The sequence below is a fragment of the Coenobita brevimanus genome, chromosome 17 (genome assembly GCF_032717465.1).
Source record: "Coenobita brevimanus isolate Jiangsu-jjx chromosome 17, ASM3271746v2, whole genome shotgun sequence".
In the NCBI taxonomy this organism is placed as follows: domain Eukaryota; kingdom Metazoa; phylum Arthropoda; class Malacostraca; order Decapoda; family Coenobitidae; genus Coenobita; species Coenobita brevimanus.
The window spans coordinates 670,602-691,666 of NC_136970.1; the positions used below are offsets into that span (position 1 = coordinate 670,602).

Here is a 21,065-nt window from a genome sequence, read left to right on the forward strand (position 1 = left end):
GAACCAAAGCCAAGCAGAACTGAATACAAAACCAGAGCCAGGAAGAACAGAGAACGGAAGTGTGCTGAACAAAATACAAACCAAGATGAGTCAAGCATAAACCCAAACAGGATCCCGACAGGCAAGGAAGACAGGAAATGCCAGACACTGAAACCCCAAACCTACTGACCTGCACCTGTGTGGAACCTGGTGATGGATGTGTGTTGTTGAGAAGCGAGCAGAGCCAAATTAAACCAAGACCATACAAACCGCTTTGAGTAAGACACCCCATCTATGACCCAAAACAGGCAGAGAAGACAGGAACTACACGATACTGAAGAGATAGAAAAATGGAAAAAAGAAAGAAGAACACCTCAGTAAGACCCACAGACAGAGAAGACAGGAACTACATGACACCGTGAACCCGAATGGTACTGACCTGCACCCGTGTAGAACTTGGTGATGGATGTGTTGTAGAGGAGGGCCCCGTGTAGAAGGTCCACCGTGAAGGGGACGCTCAGCTTGTACGCAGACACTTTACTCTTGATCAGGATCTTACCCGACACTTTCTTACCACTCGTCACTTTGGAAGCTGGAGAACGAAGATGATATCAGTACAAGTGTATACATTTGTATGGGTACAATGGGATGTGACAGACTGGAACTTGATATTTCACCACAAAATTACTGGTATTCTACTGCTTTGAATTTAACAAGCTCAGTAATGCTCATAACTATCATTTATAATGACTCCAACGTGCTTGAATGTGTTGGCATTGGTCACCTAATGGCAGCTCTCCATGCTGCTCAATCTCTGGCAGCCTCCCTATTTAGTCTCTTAGCCCTGATAACTAAAAATAATTAACAATAAAATACCATCTTAGGTACCAAAAATACTGTACTAAATCTATCTCTGAACTCTTTCAAATGCAACGTGTATGGACACAACCTAAATGAACACTAAATACAGTTCCATTTATTTTTACTTCCCTGTTTAAGACAAGGTGAGATCTACCTTCCTTAATTCCAACTAGGCTTTACACATTTGATATTTAAGACAGGATATTTCTAACTTTCCCCGTTATCCCTCTAACTAGGCTTTACACGTGTGGTTCCCTGGTTCAGCATAAACACTACATCACACAAATAATGTTACATACGATCAAATGTTACTGTTGCGACTTGTGTGGGTCGAACTGTTCCGGGGGGTATCTTCATTGGCTTAAAGTCAATCGTTATTGCGTCGTTCACCGGTGTGGTTATCACATTCTGCATTGAGGGAGGGGGGGGAGGATTGCGATTAATATTTGTATTCTTAACTGCAAAGAGAAAAAATGCTATTAGTATTGGTATTATTATTCTTAACTCTTTCTGTATAATGACATCTTTTCTGACTTTATTCTCTCTGTATAATGACATCTTTTCTGACTTTATTCTCTCTGTATAATGACATCTTTTCTGACTTTATTCTCTCTGTATAATGACATCTTTTCTGACTTTATTCTCTCTGTATAATGACATCTTTTCAGACTTTATTCTTACACTCTCATTATGAGTGAACTTAACCTAAAGTATACAAGTCAGTGTCCAAACTAAAACTCTATAACCATCATCACCATGATCATCATCAACAACATCACCATCATCATCATCTTCATAATGTCACCCATCAAAAAATCAAGTAATTAGGATCCACAAACAAGGAAGAAAAATCTCAAGAAGTATCAGAACTATTAAATAATATTCTCCATGAATTGGGCCACAAAATCATTCACATAACAACCACAAATTAACAATCCTGGCAGGTGGGAAGAACAAACAAATGACAGAACAGTTAACAAGCCAAGAATATAAGGTGGCAATTTATACCCAATTATGTAGCTGTGTGCTTGACTTATGAACTGAACAGGTGGAGTGGGAGGAATACAAGATATGTAACAAAAAATACGTAGTGGAAAAAATTAATAGACTTCAGATATGTGAATATGGGTGAAGATGGTGGTGGTGATTAGCAGTTAAATTACGACTGGCATGTATTTGTGCTTGTCTGCCGATCTGACGTGTTAGTCAAAGAGTGTACAGAAACTTTTAAGGGACTCCTATACGAAGTATAAATAATAGACAGATATAAAAAAACCTGATGACAAGAAGAGAGAATGGGGTTACCATTATTGTTGCTGCTTAAATGCAGTCAGACTAGCTAAGCAGACCTGTCAACCACAGGTAAGCAACTGCTTCTGTGGGTCCACCCAACAAGTACAGTACAGTACATTTACACTGTATAAGGATCTGACTTCCCCTTGTGGTTGGAAGCATCTTGCTAGACGTGGACCAGGGTCCTTCCCACAGTAAGATGCTGGGATATGTGATTTGGCTCCTGGGTGGACATAGTAGCTACACTAAGGTACACAGCACCCTCACATGTAGGTTCCCTGTTGGGGCTGTAACTGACCTGAATGTGTATGTGCTTGTGTGCTGAGTTGAGCAGGTGTAGCGGGAGGGAAGATGGTGGGTCGTGAGGGGTGCGGAGGCCAAAGTGCAGACCGTCTTGAGGGCAGAAGAGGCCCGGCTGACCCGACACCTCCACCTCCACTGGCACAACCAGATAGTCGCTGCTGCTCTCGCTTGTCACGATTCTAAACAAACACAAATGATAGTGACAATGCTGATATCTATCTATCTATCTACACACAGATAAGTACAGAGAGAGACACTTGATAATGAAACCCTTATACAAGTGAGATTCGTAATATGCTTGTCACAGTTGCTGAAATTAGGAAATGGTCCCCATATTTTACAACAAAATGCTATGGAATGGATGCGGAGCCACAGTATTGTCTTTTTCTGCCATTAAAGGAGATAAGCTGCAAAGAGGACAAAAATCTGGACCACTTTAAGGTGAAAGGTCTAAAAAAAAAACAGCCAACACCAAGGGACGTTAATCTGGTTGTAATCTGGACCAGGTTATGGTGAACGAACTATATAACAAGTGGCAGTGTGGGAAGCTCACCTGACGTATGCGGTATGGTTGTTCTCGCGTCGTGCCACGAAGTTTGCTCTCATGAGGTGTCGGGTGTGGTAGGGTGGGATGTTCCACAGGTTCTTCTGGCCCTCTTGTGACCCAGAGAGCAACTCCAGGTGCAGGTCACCCCCGGTGCTGTACATCTCTGTTATCTGGAGGGAAGAAGAGCATTTACATTTTTCTATTTCTATTGCCAGACGCCATAATCCTGTAAGGGGTGGCCATTTGACTTTGAGTTATTTGTTTTACGGGGAGGGGCACTAACCCTCCACCAACCCACTTGCTGACACGTAGGGAGCACGTATGAGTTGGTTATATGGTTACCACCCAGTGTTGTAAATGGTTTCTTGGCTTACAGGAAACCATTTACATTTTCACTGTGATAAATGTGTTAGCTAGGGACACCTTCAAAGGGTGGTAATGATATAACTGGGCAGCTCCACTTCCTGGTTATACAAACAAAAAGAAGGTGTGCCATGTCATACACTTTCCACACAGATTTTGTTCCCAAAAGCTCAATCCACTGTCAGTTCCCTAATCTCTGAAGTTCCTCTAAAGAAATTATGGTTTTTACCTGATATCACTTTGCAAAATTCCAACTCAACTTACTGATGAGTGTGAGTCTTACCTGCAAGGAGTGAGGGTGAGGATTGTGAAGCTGGATGAGAGGGGAGTACGAGGAGTTGAGAGGCATCCGTACCCCTACTAACGGTCGTAGTCTGTACGGGTTCCCGGTACCCACTGCTCGCACCTGAAAGACAAACACACGTGATTGGTTACCTGTCAGACTTATCCTCCACTCTGACTACACTTGGTCACTGAACTGAAAGGGGTTGCAGGTCTTTGTCTGATGAAAATAAACACATGGTAAAGATCCACTATACTCATTTCACATTAATCTGGCCCATCATTTCTCCATTTTGAATACTGACTTGTCACAGATTAACAGTAGAATATGGCACTAGTCATGACGAAGTGCTATTGGAAAGGGTGTAGAGTTGTAGCACTGTCTTTTTTGCCACTGAGGAAGGTGAAATAAGCTGTAAAGGATGAAAATCTAGGCCAAGTGATTTTGGATATATGGAATTTAGACACGGGGAACTGCAAAGTCTGTGGGGTGTACGGGGAACTGCAAAGTCTGTGGGGTGTATGGGTTGGATGGTGTGGAATACGTAAAGCTGTGATACACACTTGACTTACCCCATACTTATAGGTCCCAATAGACGTGTGTATGAAGATGGTGTTTTCTATTAGGCCTTCCTCCCGCCCCAGGAACACCACATCAAATGAGGTGTTCCCCCCCGGCAACACCACCTGAAAGGAAAATCTATTGTCAACATCATAAGACATGTATTTTAGTGCCTTGCTTTTACCATCAACTTTATCATCAATGTCATTGTCATCATCATCAATACAAGCATTATACTGTGGTGATTCATTTATATCATCATCTTTATCATTATCTTCATCATCAAAATACAGTACACACATTATACTGATTTAAGTTTACCATCATCTTTGTCATAATTATCAGCATCATATGGAATACACAGATGCCAAAATCAGGCATATTCTAACAACAGCTGTCTTCTAATCAGCCTCCCATTCTCCATTCTCTCCAAACAACCAAACCATCTCAATGTATTTCTCTTAACACTTTCAGTCACATCTGCATCAACACCACAACATTCCTTCATTACTTCCTCATTTATGTGTCTATCTCTCTCCACGTCAAACACTTACAATCACATCCGCATGAACATTACTGTATAATGCCCCTTTACTTCCTCATCTGTCTGTCTGTTTCTCCATGTAAAATGCTTCCAGTAACATCCACGACAACATCACAATGCTCCTTTACTCCCTCATTTGTGTCTCTCCACATAACTCCACATGCATACAGTACCTTATCCTGGAAGAAGGTGCAGTGGAAGTGTAATGTGTTGCCAGATAGGGAGTGGAGCTGTACGCTGGTTTCGGGGCTGCTGTTCTGCACAACCACCTTCCTCATCAACGGCATCCCAGTTGGGCTGTGTGCGAGATGAGATTGGTATACGACATCTCTATGCACCTGATTTTCCATTACTAGACCTGTCGAGCCATCCCTTCACTTGATGGCACTAATATGACTGGACAGTGGACCTACCTCATCATACTAATATCCCTCCATCCTTTCCCTATCTGCTGAAAGAGTATCTCTATCCCTTCCCCATCCCCTGAAATAACATCTCCATCCCTTCCCTATCCCATGACAGAACACCTTCACATGATAGCACTGATATGACCAAGCATTCACCAGGCATGCACCATGTCTTGTTATGTGGTTACCATCCAACACAGTTAATGATTTTCCGGGCTACATTAAACCATTTTGTCTGTCACTCAGTGTAGTAACCTGCAGGCAACACTACATCAAGTGAAAGGATAATGGGCACCCACACCTTACCACACTGTACTTTATTTAAAATCATACCAATATCGTACCTTTAAACACTTTAATACCACACCGATACCTCAAATTCAACACAGCTCTGAATACTTTTACACACAAACTGTTCATTCATTTTAAAAAGTCTTGTACCAACCACTGTTCTGCACATTACACTACTGAACCTTAGTCCATACACAAAATTGACAACTGCAGTATTTCACTTTTTATTCAGCTTTGGGGATATTTCTCATAGTGATCAGGCTAAAAACTGCCTCCATTAGTCCCTTCATTATGATGATTAATTTTTTTGCTTATTCTTGGTACTGACAAAAGATTTCATTTAGTTTTGGTGAGACCTCTCATTGTGAAAGGATTAATGGTTTCAAATACCGTATATTACGACAAGAAAAGAGTATCCTGTCATGTATGCATGCACTCACACACACACACACACACACACACACACACACACACACACACACACACACACACAAATCTTGCATCATGAGCCAGTTTTTGCAATTCTCTCTCTCTCTAAAAAAAAATACATATCTGTTAAAACCCCAGACCAAAGTTAACTATGATAATACTTGCATATTTTGACAGCCTTTCCTCAAACAGTGATCCATCCCCAGGTTATTATATCCATTAAAACTCCAAGCTAACTACTGTATAATGCACATTTGTGAAACAGGATGTAACCTGATTTTAAAAAACAGGAAATGTCATAGCTCGTAAAAATCTAGACGTGCGATAAAACGACTCTGTGTTGGTGGAGGTTCGACTTATTTTTGTGCAGGGATCCGGAATGTGATATCAGCTGCCGGTGCCTCACTTCCTGAAAGATTAGACAAGTCACCCTCACTCATATGTTCCTGTTTTCTGTCTGTTGGTTATGGCTTTTTCTACTGCTGCTTGCTGTTTTTTTGCAGTTACTTTATATACTTCCCCTTGTCGACTTTCTCTACTGCTGCTTGCTGTTTTTTTGCAGTTACTGTATACTGTATATTTCTTCTTGTCATTCTCCTCTTTTGTTTTTCATCCATCAGTTCTCTAATTCATTACTTCAATCACTTGCTACTTCATCTCTCTACTGTTTATCTTTCTTACTATTTTTCTTATTCTTTTTAACTTATAGTCTCTCTCTCTCTCCCCCCCTCTGTATTGTTGACCGTTTCTCGTATTTTTTATTATCGTGCTCTCTTCTCACTTATGATTCTCTCATTTATCACTCCTCCTTTCTGCTATACAGAGTTCTGACTTTTTTTTTTTTTTTTTTTTTTACTTTTTTTATTTATCACCTCTCCATCTGCCACTCTTATTTTTATCTACCTATCCTCGTCACTGACGTCTTGTTTCCTCTTGGGAATTCCCCCACATGTGATAGATGTGACAAGACTCTCAAACAGCTCTCTTTCTCTCTCTCTCTCTCTCTCTCTCTCCACTGCTGTTTACAGTATATTAGTCAAATAATGATGATAATAATAATAATAATAATACAAAATAATAATAATAACAACTTCAGTTTTCCTTCTTGCATCCTGCTAATTCTTCCTTATTCCTTCCTTCTCCCTAAAACCAGCTTAGTTACCGGTACAGCAGCAAGATATTTATACACTAGTCTGTCACAATTTGAGCCCTGTTTTTCCTGTACACAGTTTTTATTACAAATATTTCTTAATGCAGGATGGATAAGGAAAGGAGGTTGCTATATCCTCCTATTGTCTACTTCTTCCTGTAAAAACCATGTTAGTTACAACAGGAAAGTTATCACAAGCTATTTTCAGTTTCAGCCTTGTTCTGTTAAACACACAGTGTGAAATAAAACAATCTCAACTGCCAAACTCCTCCAGTATCACGAGTTTTTCCTTTAATTTTAAACTATCATCGACCTAAATTAACATACTGAAGAACTCTTAAAGTGTAGGACTTTACATGAACAGGAATATATTTCTCACCTTGTGCTCATTTAGTTTTCGTCATCTGCATTATTTATATTCCATGGTTAACATTCCTCCTTCCCCATTTTGTATTCATTCAGTTAGCTTTGCCCAGACTTCATCCTCCAAACCTCTCTTCTCCCTCCAACCACTTCATGCCACCCTCCATCATTTACTGGGACAAAAGTTGGCACGCTACTTGATACCATCCACTATATACTTACAGCACGTCCATCATTTTCCTCCCTGACGCATCATATCACAGAATCACCTATGGACAGAAATATACCAAGCCTCTCTCAGCTTGGGAGTATTAGCAAGCCAAGGAAAGTGAAAAGCAAACGAAGTAAAATATCAGGTGAACTTCTGTGCTGATATTCCTCAACGTTATGTATCATTCGTTGGTCTTGTCTATTTATAAATCTAACTCCTCTTGATTCCCCATTTACCTTGTTTACATATTATTATCCGAGCTCAAACTCTCTCTCTCTCTTACACACTGATGTACTATTCATATATTCATAACAAATTACCATGACAATCCTGTAAACTTACTAATTTGGTAAGATTAATTACACACACACACACACACACACACACACTTGAAAAACATATTATATACTTACTGCTCTTTAAAATCTAAATGTGGGGGATCGAAAACAATATAATTTTTTGAGGGGACCCCTTTATCGTCGATGATGTCCCCATATCTGAAAAAAATATAAATAAATAAATAAATAAAAAGGCAAAAATTATCCATAGATGGGAAATTGTTAGTAAATATTATGTAATGAAACTGAAGATATTGATTGTTACTGTTATGCGTAGGTCTGGGAAATATTGCACTGATACATAGAGGTAAGGTATTGGGGAAAATAGAGAGAGAGAGAGAGAGAGAGAATCAATACAGAATACATTAACCCCCCTCACACCAGACCATCTTATATTTAATTCCTTTTAATATTGGCTGCTTTTAGCATACTAGAGATCCGTTATAGTGAAAGAGTTTACAGTATACAATAACTCCTTTCGTGTGTGTTTTATTCTTGCTGCTCTTGTTCTTCTGGTTCCTGGGTCATCTGGAAGTGAACCCAGTAAACTACAGGTTGAGTGTGCCCCCCTCTTGCCACCCACCATCCTCCTTTTAGAGAATAGGGAAGGAGATGAAGGACATTTATACAACCAGGCAGTGGAGTCTGGTTACAACAGTGCCACCACATGAAGGCTACCCTCTCCACCACCATATTCTTCTTGTCTTGCTACAAATGGATGGTTATATCAGGGATTTTCAGCAGTACTGGGTTTAATATCAATTTACATTATGCCTTCACATCCTATATATATTTTTTCTTATTCTTGCAGCCATCAGACAAATTTGCTGAACTTAAGAGAGATGTCTGGTAGTGAAGAGCTGGCATCAACCTCTGTTAGCCCCTTTGCTATTAATGTGTTAAACAGTATAAGTGAATCAGAAGAAACAGGCAGAGGCAGATAAACAGATGGACAAATTGATGCGCAGACAACTGGATAGACGAAGAGAGAGAAATACAAACATACTGATAGACATATATAGCTACACAGACAGACAAATAGAAAGACAGGCAGACAGACAGATCAGATAGTGATAGATGATGGAAATTCTTTGTACAAATTGCTACATCAACACATGCCCACGTGCGACCCATTACGGAGCAAAAGTTACTGATTTATGGGGCGTCACTGTCCTTCCTCATACAATACCCATAAGGTCATAAGTAAACAGCTGGTATTTGGACTGGTATTGATGTAGCATTTTTTACTTAAAATTCTCTCCTCTATTATTCCTCAAAGTCATACCCTTCCCTCCTGAGACACATGGCATTTTATTCTTATTACTGGTTCATGATTTTATTCAGATGTCTAGTGGCAAATGGATTAAATATTATAATACAGTAGATACTGGTATATATATTCAAAACTGGTACATAAAGGTATCTACAGCAATTTAATTTCAGTCCAAAGAAACATGCTGTTCTTACTATAACTTGGCCCAGCTCTCATCCCCCTCAAGCTTATTTCACGTAGCTCAGTGACAGAATAAGACAAAGCTAACATTGTACATCCTTTTCACAGAACATTTTCTTGACTAGCATCATATTCCAGCAATAATTAATTGTTACAACTGAGCCTTCAAGATGGAGAGAGGACAGTTTTAGGGCAAGTTAGTGTAAAAGGAGTATAGAAATGAGGAGGTAAAATGATTTCAGTAGACACCTGTATTGCAATTTAAAGCCTAGGGAATTAATGAGGAGGTAAAATGATTTCAGTAGACACCTGTATTGCAATTTAAAGCCTAGGGAATTAATGAGGAGGTAAAATGATTTCAGTAGACACCTGTATTGCAATTTAAAGCCTAGGGAATTAATGAGGAGGTAAAATGATTTCAGTAGACACCTGTATTGCAATTTAAAGCCTAGGGAATTAACCTGCTAAGTCTGTATATGTCAAAGGGTAAGACTTTTATGACTTTAAAGGTTATATACTGACCTACCACACTAGTATGTATCGACTGGCAGAGAACACTGACCTACCTTAAGTACTCATGATAGATAATGGGGATGAAATTCACAGTTTTTTTTTTTTTTTTTTTTTTTTTTTTTTTTTTTACGTGTCTGACTCTGGGCAAAGGCTGCAGGGCCTATTTCTCGGGGGCAGTGACCCATTCCGAGGCCCAGTAGTCCTCCTACACCTCCACATGTCATATGCTTAAAACTCAATAATAATAATAATAATAATAATAATAATAATAATCAAGGTGTAAGGGTCAAGGCTAGGTTCTGAGGCTAGATTGATGCAGTCCAGTACATTTAGGGGTAGATGACCAGTCCACTCCCCTTGCTGGTCCATTTGAAAAACCTCCAACCATCTCTTACGGTATTACACCTATGAAAGGCTGTCACTCGGAATAGGGCAGTCAAATAACTACAGGCCAGAATATTAGGTGGTGATTTCTGAGGCATGCAATGAAGATACAGTACAACTCGTATTCTCGTCAGATAAGGAAGCTCCCTAACGCCCCTCCCTTGGCGATTTGTTTTCAGGTATGGTTGGTTAATATCCTTGTGTATGTCAATTATGCAGAGTATGGTGATATGGGAAGGATTTATATAACATGAAAGAGAATGGCAAGGTGTAATAAGCAAAAAAAAATCAGGAAAAGGTGTTAGGGAGCTTCCTTAACCGATTGGAATATGGGCCTGAGTCTGCTCTCTTTCTAGCACTGCCAACTTAATGCTGTAGTGTAGGTTACTGGCTGATCAGATCTAATAACCACACAAGTTTCATACAAGACTGTCAAAAATGGGGTTGTCTCGTCTTCATGTAGGATTTAAACATCCAGCCCAAAGAACTATTGCTTGTTGAGATACTTGAAAATACAGATACAGAAGTCCATTAAGCATTGTATTTTAAAACTGCACATAAAAAGGGCTAAAATTCATACACACATTAGTGGGTCTTTTTTCCCCCCAAGTTATTAGCCCTGTTATCTTTTCAGGATATTAAGTACAGTACATTCAGATAATATACATCATTTCATTTTTAAAGGCTCCAACATGCTTGCAATTGTTGGCCTTGGTCACCTAATGGCGGCTTTCCACGCTGCACAATCCACTGCAGCCTCCCTGTTCAGTCCCTTAACCCTGAGGTCACACTTAATGCAATTTATGTTGAAAATGCACTGAAGTAAAGCCATTATGAACCTGTGCTAGTAAAACTGAAATGACAGTAACACTAAAAATAGCACTAAAAGCCATCAAAATTAAATTCAAAGTAAATGGTACAAACACTCCTTTAAAACATGACTTAGGGTACAAACTACTATGCATTACAGTATAACTATTCTGAAAGTGCACCGTCTGATGTAAAGTTATTAAGAATCTGAACTGAGTGTTGAAAGTTATTAAGAATCTGAACTGAGTGTTGAAATGATCTTACCTTATTTCTGTTTCACCCGTTTTTATAATCTGAAATGGAGAGAGAGGCATGTTAGATGTCAATATTATACAGGCAAAGCAAAGCAAGTTGTATTTCTGCCGATATGTGTAATGTGTAACGAACTGGCTGGGATTCAGTGATATAATTTCTTCCACCTTTCAGCATAATGATATCTAATTTGACTACCTTCTATCAATACCTCTGTGGAGTCATTAGAGAGAGAGAGAGAGAGAGATTCTTCAAGTTTGCACTCCTATAAAACTCACGTAAAGTCTGTGGAAAAATGAAAGAACATGAAAGGTATACAGTATATGACCAAGGTGTTTGCACAGTGATATGTCAGCACTAAAAGTGTGGTTCCAGTAATCAATACCAAGACCAACACTAATGGTTTAACGTGTCACATAAATCTCAACTAAATCACTCCCTTGTGTTAACTATTCCCTCAGGATATATATTAAGCCTTTTAGGTGGAATACTCTTCAATTTTTATTTCATTCTGTCTACTAGTATAGTACTTTACTCAGTTTAGAATTCACTCGATTGATGGTAGTAGGCTTTACGAGTATTTTACTGTAATATTTTCAATCATGCATCCAGTTATAAATATTATTATTTTTTATTGTTATTGCTCATTATTATTACTGTTAGTATTTTTATTATTATTACACTACTATTATTATTATTACTACTACCACTACTGCTATTACTATTATTTGTTACAGTAGCTAATGTGGTACCTTCCATTTGGTCATTTTTAATAATTCATTTCAAGACAAAGTTAATGAGGTGTTAAGCCATATCTACTAAGCATCCGAGTTGGTTCTGTCAGATAAATTGAAATCTTAGGCCACAGAAAAGGGGTAGATCCTAATGAATTAATTACATGTCTTCTCAATAAATGTACTAATTTGAGAAGCAAAGTAGTGTGTAAGAATGTTGAGGATACAAGATCAGATTACAGGTACTGATATTAATTGAATCATTAATGTTATCAAATGTATTCCACAGCATAAAACCGGGGAAACATTTTTGTCAGTTCTAAATGAAGGAAATGTGATTCTGTTTATACACTGCTGATAATTTTCATGATGTCTGATCATTAATGAAAAGTACTGTACTCAGAATTTGAAGTGGATGTCTCTAACTGGAATCTGTGTGTCGGGGTGGGGGTGGGGGGCTTATAGTTCGTGATAATTACAATGATGTGGAATGAGACATGAAGTTTGAGGGTGATGGACTGAGCTAGCAACTCCTTAAACTAAGAAGCATGGCAGAGCAGGAAGGTTATTGCATAAATCTGTCATTTTATGGTGATGACATGTGCTGGTAATCGGTTACCGATAAAACAGACAGCGTATTGTGCTCTATAATGCTTTAAGCAAAATGAGGCTCAGACCATAAATGAATGTAAAAAATACACATATAAAGAATAACATACAGTGATGCCCTACCTGTAAACACCTGCAAATTTTTCCCATTAGTGAGACAATAAGCATATGAAGCAATTGCTGCCATACGCAGAAGCAATTTTTCTCAACAGCAAAAGCAAACTGTATTTCATCCATCTTAACTTTGTGGATAAGTTCCTTCTTTTGCAGTTTATTTTACATAACTCAACGGTAGAATAAGTTCACACTGCATCTCTACATTCTTTCCACAGCATTTCTTTTTGACTACAGCATTGTATCCTCGTGTTAATCTATTGTTACAACCATGCATTCAAAATGGAGACAAGAAGAAATTTTACACCTAGTTAATGCAAACAAAGTATAGTACAGTACAGACTCCATATCTCACAATTTTCAGTCATCTTCTACAACACACAAAGAATACATGGGAGAATAATTTCTACGCCACTTCATGGGGAAAATAACAATAATAGGTACAGCAAATGGTTACCAGTCACATAAGATAATGTATGAGCTAAATAGTAGTGTATTCAGTATACACTGTTATTCAACAATAGCTGACAAGAAATCTGTCTGGAAGTACGAGTTGCAGAGATAACAGCCGTTGATGTGGTGGCCCTGTGGCTGTGAATACACGGGACTGTTGGCCGAAGTTCCCATTTTCTTTCAGTCTGCCACCCTTTTTTTTTAGGGGACAGGGAAGGAACCAAGATACATTTGCATAACTGGGCAGTAAAAACTTCATGGCTATATTGGTGCTACCACAGAAAGCCATCCCTTTCCAGTACCAGATATACAGCAAATGACAGGAATTACATGACCTGACACACCCAATACACCACCATACCTGGCTTAACATTTACCACAAGGGGAAATGAAAGGTACTATAGTTCATTTGTAGACATAACTGCCTCCCTCCACACTATAAAAAAAAAAAAAAAAAAAAAAAAAAAAAAAAAAAAAATGAGTATAAGCATTGGATTTTGTAGTCTTGGCGTGACTGGTGTATGTGATTGTGTGGTCCACTTCTTAAGAAGTTCTGCAACAGTACCGCAGACCCTCCTTAACTTCAGCATGTGTATCTGTGGCTGCTGTTATTTGCATTTTAATAAGCCATCTCTACATTTTAAACATGTAGATCCTTATGTCTGATAATGTTTTGGGGCACTGCAAAAAATTTGTCCTTAGGCAGTCAAATACTGCTTACAGCTGACTGTAGCTGCCATTTTGGGAGGGTAAGAATTATTCACAGATTCTGCCTTTTTGCGAGGGTGTCTTATGCATTACCCATGAACGTGGAGGAATCACTGCAATATACAGAGCTTGTCCTTATGGTACTTACTGTGCAAAACACCTGAAGTTATTATTCTGTACCTATCTGAAGATTCAAAGGAAAATTTTCTTACTGCACTTCTATTATTAGTTTGATATTGTATCATGCTTACAATGTTCAAAAATATTTTTTGTCAAGAGCATATTCATTGCTATTTGAGGCACTCAGCATTAAGCACTGAATGTATTGATTACCGGTCTAGTCTGGCCTCTGATACTTCACTTTACCGAACAACAAATAATAATGACACACAGCATTGTCATTAGCCACATACACAACCAGCATCATGAATTTACAGCACTCCCAGAAAAAATAACATGCTGTCATTTCCATACTGTACACTACTGTACTACATACTACTGTAACAGCAACCACTGTGAAGCCATCAATCACCTTGGTAAGGATAATTCCTGTAAACACTGTACAATAAATATAATGCATATATACAGCATAGTAATCACATCCACCTTCTAATACAAAACTTGTATGATATATATATACTTATAATTACAGTATATTGTATATACATAAAATTATATACCATAAAAAGACATCAAAATATTGAAATATCCATTACAATTTACACAGGCTGTTTTAGCTGAAAGTTTTATTCAGAGCCATCAGTCACACCATCCTCTTCCCAGTCACAAGAGGCAGCTGCTGCAGTTTGTCCTACCTCCAACCTTAATTCCTATTATTACATGAAGCAGACAGATCCAGAGACAGGAATGGAAAGCATAAAATTAGTAACTCTTGCAACAGACCATCCAGTAAAATAGGCCACATATTCATCCATGTCTTAAATGAGCTTTGCAGTTCCTCTCCCCCAGCTCATAAGCATAATACAATCCTCATCATCTGCTTCCTATGAGTCAGGTGCTCTTGAAACACTTGTAGGGCAAGACTGTTTTACTGATTGTCAAGGTAATGGAGAGGTAAAGTATTCCACTGACTGCCAAGGTTATAGAAGTGCAATCCTTGGCATGTGCATGCTCCTCATAGCTGCTTCAATGTACCACAGTGAACCATATCCTTTGTCTAGTATATGTCACAACTAACCTTAGGAATGCACAACACCAAGAGCCAATCCCTCATTATTCCCTTTGGGGCACAGAACCATAAGGTTGGCTATACTTGTAATAACTGCACTTCAAGCAAAACCCATTATAAATGCATATTAAGCAAGGCCTACAATCACTGCACCTTAAGCAAAACCTACACTTGAAAGCAGGTTGAATGAAGGCTCAGTAGTAGCAGAGAAGCACAACTCCCTGACCCAACACTTGTGGTATTGCAGCCAGCATATCAGACTAATCCATCCACTAAAGTTACTGTGGTGAACTGGGTATGGCAGCGAAGGTGGAGAGGTGATTTACACTGCAATCCTGGAAATGTTATTTGCTGTGATCTAGATGTAGTGTGGAACAGGGAAAGGTGAGTTACATCACCATCAAACTGGGTTATTGTAGAAAGCAGGGCTTGGTGTGGAAGAGCGCAGGGCTATGTTAAATTCCAGGACAAGTGCTGCCATGAATTTGGCACAGCGGGGCACAATGTGGAACAGAATGCAGTGAGTTACATTACCATCAGGTGTATGTTACTGCTGTGGTGAGCTGGGCTTGGCATGGAAGAGACCGAGGTTATCCTTGTTACAATCCAGGAATGATATAGCTGTGAACAGAGCATAGCTGGGCACAGCGTGGAACAGAATGCAGTGAGTCATGTTACCATGAAGTGTATGTTACTGCAGTGAACTAGGCTTGGTGTGGTATAGGGGGAAGCAAGTTACAGCACAGGTGATGTGGGCAACAGCTGGTGTGAGACTGGCTTCACGAAGCATAGTGACTGAAGGAAGTGATTAACCCTTTGACTCTGGATGACATCCTTATTAGTTTATTCTTGCTGCTGCTAATTATATTCAACTTAGGAAAGCTCCTGTACAGAAGGGGTTTATTTAGGATATCTAACCCCCCCAGTTCACAGAGTCTATCCATACCTGAATTGAATCAACAGGACATGGCAAAAATAAAACAAACAGGACATCCTAGAGTTCTATAGGTTAAAGCCACAGAGGCACTCAAGGTGAAGGCAGGATGGCTGGATAAACAGGTGTTGTGTGGGTACCTGACGGGGTGACGGAATCCACAGCCATGTCTTGGAGCAGTCAGAGCCAGGTTTGGGGCCCTCATCACTCAAGCCCCAGCAGCTGTACTCCTCATGGCAAGGCGGCTCCTGTGGCTTGCTGGCGGGAGGGTCGGCCGGCATGCTAGCACACACTGGGAGTCGCAGGGTTGGTGTCTGACCCTGTCCTGGTCGAAGGTAAGGCAAAAGATCCTCGTTGTTGCTGGCAATGTCATTAACATGCACCATCCTGACCTCCGGAGGGTGGTGTTCTTGCTGGATATCTGGCACACCACTGTACATCAACTGCAGCTCTATGTCACTGGGAACGCACGGAGGCTCAGGGATGCTCTTGACCTTGATGGTGATGCAGTCGTTGTTGGCCTGACACATATCAATGACACACGACCTGGGACTGTTTTCTGGCGGGGGTGTGGTGGATTCCTGTAAGGCCTGAGCACACCTGATGGGCTCCAACTGGCCACCCTGACTGGGGTCACAGTCACGCAGGTCAAGGGGGACCTGAGAGGGCGGGCATGGCAGGGGCAGTATAGCTGGGCCACCACGGTTGAAGTTGATGCAGTGCTGGAGGACGCCTGGTATACTGTCCAGTGGCGCACCATCCTATACCACACAGTACAGCTCAGCAACAATTTATCTCATTTATTCACATACAGCACTCCCTTGTTTTAGGACTGGGATGCATTTTTGAAAACTGATTGGATAATGATTGATCATATACAGTAGTATTTGATTTCATGGATCACATACATGAGAAGAAAATACTATATTAAAATTTAAAACAGTGCAAAAATGTTACAGTTGTAAAATGAGGGTCAACTTAACCCCCTTTAATATAATGGAATTGCTTTGCAGTACATAGTTTCTTCTGCCACATTCACCTTACAGAAACACCCTGGTACTAAAGGGGTGCCTGAAGGATATATCCAACCCCCTCCAGTTCAAAATCTCTCTAAAGCCAAATAAAATTGTCTTTAAAAAGCAAGAGTATGAGTAGAAAAATGTCACCAGATAAAAGGGGTTAAGCATTCTGGATCCTCATTATAAGTAATGTGTTTTGCAACTAAGTCCACAGAATGACCTACCACCAAACCTTCATTTATTTAAACCTTAAACTAGAAAGCACACAGAGAGTGCATACCTCTGCCAATGCCATTTCAGGATCCAGACCTGTTCCAAACCTTAATCAATTCATTCTTGGCCCATGGCCCACCCTTGCACAAAATTTCACTGAAATTCACTGAAAACTTTTGGAGATATCATGTGGACAAACAGACACACATACAGTAGGTGAATACATAGCTTTCTCCAACTTCATTGGTGAAGGTAATGATCTACTGTTACCCTGAATAACATGTCAAAGCTTAAATGGTATCCACTGATACTGAAAATGATTCAAAATGCAAATGGCAATGATAATGACAAACAGCTTCCATTACTGCCAAATGTGATGTACTTGGGGAAAAAGAAAAAAGGAAAAAGAGTTGCTGTCATTAATTTAAAACTGCCAGAACCCCTCAGTTGTGGCATGTCTTTCAGAGGGCACTTCCAATAGCTTGTGGTGTGCCTTTTAGACTCTTGCCAAATTTCTCAGTTTTTCTGCCTTTCCTTATGAAGCAAAATGTGTGTTTATGTTTGACAAGTGGCCACAAACAGGCTGATGCAACGTTTGATTAATGATGGTTGGTGGTGGCTGTTTCCTGCTCTCTTGGAAACTAGCAGGTGAAAAGATATTCCCACTGCCACAAAATAGCCAAAATTACAGTGTCTTGAACTCACCACACACAAACAGAGGCACAGAGTCCTCCAGTTTGTATCATTTGTGCGTGGTTACTGACTTACTTGTGTAGTTACTCATATTAGTATGGTACGTATTTGTGTGAAAATCCTTAAAGTGCAAGAGGTCAATTGTTATCAAAGCTCCTGCACCACAAATGCCCCTATGACAGTCCTGCCACAGCCTATAGGCTAATATACAGAATTCAAACAAGGGAGGACGATAAAAACAGCTTCCATTAACTGTAAAACATATATAAAAACTGAACACAACGACAAGTAGCTTCCATTAATTCCAACACTGGTAATATTAACATTCATCAACATCAGAACTTAATTACAGTACAATTCCTTTTAAAGAAATGAATGTGAGCTGTACATATATGAAAGAAACTGAGAAAAAAAATTAATGCTTAATATTACTGCTTTGGAAAAAAGACTACAGTGGTCCCTTCTTATTCGTGGGTTGGTTATTTTGCAGGCTGACAAACCATCTCAAAATCCATTTGATTAAGGTGTGTTTTGGAATGAATTAATAAACTGTTATTTAATCATATCCAAATATATTTTCAACAAACACAGTCTAACATCTTGATGTTTTGGGGGCAATGCACTGGGTTTTCAGGCAATCATTATCATCATTATCCCACTTGCCTCATCATCATCATCATCATCATCATACCTCAGTTTGCCTGGGGCTAGGGTACTTAGTTTCAACATTTAGGGCAATGGTGACCGGCCTCACTTGTCCCTGTGTGGCATTATGCAAGCAAGAAAGGCCAAACTCCCCTCAGATGGAGACCCTTACAGGCTGCATTTAGTTGAAACACTTTTAGATAATCATATATTTAAACTGCTGCAAACATGGAGAGACCACTGTCAAATACCTAAAGGTAAAATAAATAAATAAAATAAAAGAAGTTTCTATATCAGATGGTAAAAGATAAGCTTAGATATTTACTGAATGGTTAGTGTGTGTCTAAGAGCATGCTTTGGTATATGAATGTTTGACAAAAAGGAAAAGATGGTATTAAAGATGTTTAAAGATGAAATGAATGGTAATTATATATCTAAGAACATGCCATGATTTATGCACAGGCTACATAAGAAAGGAATGCTTGGGGAAATAAATAGTGTTACTGTGTATTTAGGAGCATGCCTCAAGATACATGTATGCACATTATACAGTAAACACAAGAAGGGTGGTAGCTTCGGGTATGCTTGGGAATAAACAGAAGGGTTACTGTACAGTATATATGAAGTATTAAAATATATTTACATGTTAAGGGAAAGGGTTACACAGTACAAAAGGGTACATTCAGGGCTTTATTTTACTATTACTGTACACTATGCATTAAGTGTTGCATCCAACAGTAATATCTAAGAGTGTATTTTGGGGACATAGTAAAAGGTTACAGGATATATCTGTACTGATGATGATGATGATTAACCCCAGTCTGTCTAGACATGCAGACCCATGCAGACAAGCAACTGCCCCTGCAGGGCTGTTCCATGCAACGGACATATCTCCTCCCGTGGCAGACAGCGCCGTGCCACAATGAGGTATGGGGAAGAGTGTGGAGGGTTGGTTCCCAGATGGGCACCATATTTGCATCTCTGCACCTAGTTGACAGGGGCACCATAGTAGGCTCCAAATCACCCAGTTAATTGGTTAAATGGTTACCACCTAGCATTGTAAATGGTTTCCTGGTTTACAGCAAACCATTAGGCTTCTCACTCAGTGTAGAGCCACCTGCAGTAGAAAGCAGTGATAAAAAGTGAGAGGGAGGATGGGAGAAATAGGAAGAGGGAAGGGCTGACAGAAAAAGAAAGACAGAGGTGAAGGAAGAGGTCCTGGTAAGCAGCACTACATCAAATGAGTGGATGATGGTTGCCAATACCTACCACTAGCATCTCAGTATATGTTCAGGGATTACTGACGGATTATATCTAAGGGTACAATTAGGGTTTTATCAGAGGATACTGGTAAATCTATGAGCACATTTTTAAATATATTTAGTGGTACAGTACATTTATGGATATTTCAAAGGCTGAATAAATGCTGTATTGTCAGTTTATGGATGTTTTAAGAGAATCTTCTGAGGCAGTATATTTAAAAGCATGTCCAGGGATACATGCAAGGGTTCTAGGTATTATTATATGGGTAAAAGTAACTCCTTGAATCCTATAACATCTTTCCCTTCTTCTTATCTACAGAGGATTTTATTTGGCTTAGGAAAGACTCTTGTCCTGGAGGGGTTAATGATGGCTATAGCTAACCCTTCCAGTTCCAAAAGCCTCTTCAAAGCTTAATAAAATGCTGGTAATCTTAGTGTAGCACCTCTAAATCACTAGGCTGTCAATGTACTGGAAGGGTTAGGAGTATAAATCAGGTACCAGTAGGCTAAAGATTAAAGTTTAGATTAAAGTATACCGGTATGTCTGCAATACAGGGCTTCACAAAAACCTAAATGCACCAAAATGAATGTCGTACAAAAGCAACAAAATGCAAGGTTCACTAACCTCATTCATATGTATTGCCACACCGTCCACCAGGTATTTGAGTTCATTGTCCACCTGGATAAATGCTGTAAGGGAAAGGAAAGTATGTTAATAATCTGTTATGTTTACTACTGCACATGTAAAGAAAACAGGACTGTACTGTACATACAGTACAAAGCAGCACAAAATGGTATTCTTCCACCTGGCTGAATCATATAGCAAATGCATTCTATTACTGCATATATAGAAAATTGGGTATGCAGCCGTGCGATGTGTCCAGCTCAGGGAAGCTGGACGCCCCTGCCCTGCATAGTCCCGGGTCACCCTTGGGCAAGGTGTAGCACCCGTTAGCCCACCAAAAAGGTAGTAGCTGCATGGTTACCATCGTACCGAGTGGTGCTACCATGGCAGTGACGTGGTAGCTGGCCTTGCACAACACTCCCAGGCGGGGAACTCAACCACATTTAAAAAGTCTGGGCTGACACTACCACTCGTATTTACTTTCTATAAAGTTAAAATACTGGTAATAATTCTGTAGTAATACCATAAAACA

General features: G+C 39.6%; 1 protein-coding gene across 1 annotated transcript in view; it reads right to left on the bottom strand.

Moving 5' to 3' along the window:
- The window catches only part of Tmem131 (Transmembrane protein 131), a 101,395-nt gene that overhangs the window by 15,064 nt on the left and 65,266 nt on the right, over window positions 1-21,065 (bottom strand). Inside the window, exons 2-11 of the mRNA XM_080265923.1 lie at window positions 20,534-20,598; window positions 11,348-11,376; window positions 7,999-8,082; window positions 4,908-5,031; window positions 4,202-4,315; window positions 3,630-3,752; window positions 2,990-3,153; window positions 2,432-2,615; window positions 1,140-1,248; window positions 419-571 (exon numbers count right to left, since the gene is read on the bottom strand). Of these exons, the coding sequence (XP_080122049.1) occupies window positions 419-571; window positions 1,140-1,248; window positions 2,432-2,615; window positions 2,990-3,153; window positions 3,630-3,752; window positions 4,202-4,315; window positions 4,908-5,031; window positions 7,999-8,082; window positions 11,348-11,376; window positions 20,534-20,598 (1,149 nt within the window). The remainder of the gene's footprint in view (window positions 1-418; window positions 572-1,139; window positions 1,249-2,431; window positions 2,616-2,989; window positions 3,154-3,629; window positions 3,753-4,201; window positions 4,316-4,907; window positions 5,032-7,998; window positions 8,083-11,347; window positions 11,377-20,533; window positions 20,599-21,065) is intronic.